At 40.5% G+C, this 3,926-nt stretch overlaps 1 protein-coding gene across 1 annotated transcript in view; it reads right to left on the bottom strand.

The window, feature by feature from the left end:
* Positions 1 to 3,601: 3,601 nt before the first annotated feature.
* LOC110030375 overlaps positions 3,602 to 3,926 on the bottom strand; it is a 16,226-nt gene continuing 15,901 nt past the window's right edge. Inside the window, exon 8 of the mRNA XM_020733051.1 lies at positions 3,602 to 3,849. Coding sequence (XP_020588710.1) covers positions 3,602 to 3,849 — 248 coding nt within the window. The remainder of the gene's footprint in view (positions 3,850 to 3,926) is intronic.

The raw sequence follows: 3,926 nt of genomic DNA on the forward strand, positions 1-3,926 counted from the left end.
TGAATTTAATGATTTGGAGTGTTTTAATGATTTGGAGTGTCATAAGTGCTGTATGAGTGCTGCGAGGTGCTGAATTTAATGATTTGGAGTGCTAGTTGTTGCCCAGTGTCGTAGGAGCGTTGTTGGAGCCTTAGGAGTGCTGTTGAAAGCTTAGAAAAGCCTTGGGAGTGTCCTAGGAGCGCTGTTGGAGCCCTAGGAGCGTTGTTGGAAGCTTAGAAAGCCTTGGAAGTGTTGTTTGGGCTTTAGATTTGTCGTTTGGGAGTTGTTTGAGATGAAAGACTACTGCCCATTGCTAATTAAGGGTGTTTGGAAGTTGTAGAGGGTCGTAGGATCGTTGTACAAGCCTGCTAGTTGCTGCCCCGAGCTATAAGAGCTGTAGGACTGTTGTCCAGTGCTTCTATTTGCTGCCAAATTTCGTAGGAAATCACCTAGTAGCTGTCCACCACCAATTTGGGTTCGTAGGAAGCCACCTAGTAGCTGTCCATATAGTTGTTGTCCACCTCTGTTCGGGTTCGTAGGAAACCACATAGGTGTTGCCCATTGTTGTTTGGGTTCATAAAAACTCATACAGGCATCATTTGAAATTCCTAGCTGTTGTCCGGAGTCGTAGGATCACCGTACACATTTGCTAGTTTCTTGTTAAAGCTGTAGGAGGTCGTAGGATCACCATACTAGCTCGCTAGTTGCAGTAAGGAGTTGTAGAAGACCTTAGGATCACCCGTTTTGGGAATTCCTAACTGTTACTATAACTTGTTCTACTGTTTATTTTTTTTTCTTTTCTTTGCAATTTATGTAAAATCCCTGCAAATTATATTGTGCTTTGTGAGTTAAACATGCAACAGGAATAACAGCAGCAGATACGTCACGTACGCAGGTACATTTTATTTGTTATTGTTCTTTTCTTTTATTGCAATTACTCTTGCTCTAACACATTATGCAGGTACTGAATACAATATCACTTTCAAAACAAAACTTTTTTTTTAAATTAAACAACATTTTCAAAATAAAACAAAACAAAAAAAAACATAATACGTTCTTTCGAACTTACGGGAGTCCCTCGGAGGAGGTAACCAACGGTTGCTAACGAGATCTCTCCGGTTTAATTGAGTTTCACAACTCGTTTAAACTAAGTAAGTTCAAAAGAAAATAGTGATACCGGAAGGAGGAGGTAACCCACGGTTGCTAACGAGATCTCCCCGGTTTAAATGAGTTTCACAACTCGTTTAAACTAAGTAAGTTCAGACACCAAACTGAGACATTGAAACACACCTGGTAAAACTGTTTGAACTTTAGACTTTAGGACTGTTACAGCGACGAGGAGCTCGGAGAAACTTCGTGGGCAGCACGGCAAGGAGTTTGGAGCGAACTACAGGTGGAGGTGGTCGCAATTCTACAACAGCAAAACGAGTCTACACAAACTGAAATTTCCTAGTTTAAACAACCCATAGAATTTCGAGGTAGTTCGCCTAACGCGATGTAATTCATAATTCCTCTCTCTTTTAGGCTCCTGCACAACTATGTTGTGCAGCGTAAGTCCTAACTCGCCTTAGGTTCTGAGGTTGTCATCTAGAATGACGTAAAACCTCTTATCTTTGCGGGCTATTTGCATAACCAGTTATTATGCAAATGTAAATCCCAAATAATAAAATTGGCAGGATTGAACAATTGAATAACATCGTCTCTAAAATACAGCCACACGGTAGGATAGTTTGGGAGATCACTGAGGATTCTCCTCAGAATCTGTGACATCCTCTACCCTTTACTTCCTTTGGACTCCTGAAATGATTGTTCTCACCTGAGCCACTCCCACTTGTTTTTTTATGTCCTACCTTGAAAACTTGAACCTTGAATTCTTGAAGACAACAACCACTGATCATTATCGAGAGTTTTCTCAAGTGACTCCCGTCACTTGGGATGTAATTAACTATAGGGGTTTGCTTCTATAGGGAACTTGGAACCCAGGTAAAATAAACCCTATTTAATCTTTGTATTAAATAGGGGAATTTGTCGGTCATATATAAAAGGTTCGCAAACCAAACGGATGTCATAAATCTCTTAGTTTGCAGGATTGGGTCTATCGCCGAGATCTACATTTATCTTTCGGGAAGGTGTAGTATTCGCGGTATCGGGCACAATTATGCAAACTATTAGACAAATGAGATCCATTTGGTCTCATTTTTCAAAAATTAAAACATGCTACTTTAAAAATTCAAACTATATATCTATTATATTAAATTAAATTTCAAAAATTATTTTCATATCCATATTTTTAAAATAATCTATCGAAAAGTTGACCGACAATGTGCTAATCATTACCCGTAGTAACCAAATTATCATCCATAAGACTCCTGAGCTCTCCTGAGCTCTAGTAGATCTTGATCTTCATTCTTCTTCCTCCTGGAAGTGTAAACCTGTCATTCCTCCTCCAAAGAATCCGCTTGATGGGGTAAAGCTGAACCAAAAGAAACAGTAGTATCCACAATAGGTTCTACAATATGAGAAATGTGAGTTGTCGCTACACCGGTTACTTCTTGAAAAAGTGGAGCTGCGAGGTTCTACTGATTATCAGTCCGAACACTATCATTTATAGGCAATAGTCCATCAGAATTGTTTTGTATGGAGTTTGTAGGTGTTTGCATCGCATCACTAGCAGTAACAGTAACAGTAGTATCATGGGGGGTCCTCAGGTGCAACAAATACCTCCTGTCTGGTAGTATCATCCTCAGGTGGAACTAAAATGTCCACAGCAGTGGGGTTAAACCCATCCTTATTCACTTGACCCTTATCCATCCTTATTCACTTGACCCTTAGATTTCAAATTAGGATGAAATTTGTGGCATTTAGCAAGAATATGACCAAACATCTTACAGTGGGTACAATATGGGGCTTTGTGTTCCATGACGATTTGTTGTTAATAACCATTATGGGTTTTGCCCAGCCAGACTTCAGTAACATCTGGTAAAGTAATATCCTTTTCCACAAGTATTCTGGCCACCGAGGGTCTAGTTAGGTTGAAAGTGGGCAGACCTAGTTTCAAATGATCCCTAAGGATGACCCCAATAGAGTAGAGAACCTGTAGTGAAAAAAATGCAGTCTGAGACCAGGTAAACTAAACCATACTGGTACAGTGGGAGTTTCATGATTTGGGTCAAAATTAGGAGACCACTTGAGTAACTTCATTGATTTACCTTCGATATTAAGATATTTCTTGGAGAAAATTCTGGTGTAATTTTCAGCCACTGTTAGTTGGATCAACATATATCTCATATCCATTGTCTAAGATCATCAACACTCTTTCTGATAACCTCCATAGGAGGGTGTCTCCACTAAAATTTTCCAATAAGAGCAAATTTAAATTTTTCCATCATAATAAAAATTTATGTTTCCGAGAAAAAGATTGCATATTTTCTGTCTTTCTTGCTTCCATTTTTAATAAAAGGACAATCATTTGTACCCTCACAAGATTCCTTATAACTTGAAGGAAATCCCACTACGGACTCTACTTGAGGGTTACCCACCACGTGAGCAAAAAAAACTTTGTCCGGCTAAACCAAACAAGGAGGCGCCATCAGAGCAAGGAGGTAGAGCTGTCGGATTTAAGCTACAGCAAAGTTGCTGCGGCAGGAACAGTGAGAAGCTTCACGAGCAGACGGAAACGTGAAGCTTCGAGAGTCATCGAGCAGACGAACCCCGAGCGAGCGACGCCGAGCAGACTCGTCGAGCAGAGACACCGAGCAGACTCGTTGAGCAAACGCAGACGAACGCCGAGCAGACGCCGACAAGGCGGGCACGAGCCGACGAAGCAGAAAGGTAGAGCGGCAGAATCAATGGCGATCGCCCTTCGAAACCCTAGCAGAGCAATCATCCTCCATTCTCAAGACCTACCATATATATATATACATATATATATACATATATATATATAC

Source organism: Phalaenopsis equestris, unplaced genomic scaffold (genome assembly GCF_001263595.1).
Source record: "Phalaenopsis equestris unplaced genomic scaffold, ASM126359v1 Scaffold000709, whole genome shotgun sequence".
In the NCBI taxonomy this organism is placed as follows: Eukaryota; Viridiplantae; Streptophyta; class Magnoliopsida; order Asparagales; family Orchidaceae; genus Phalaenopsis; species Phalaenopsis equestris.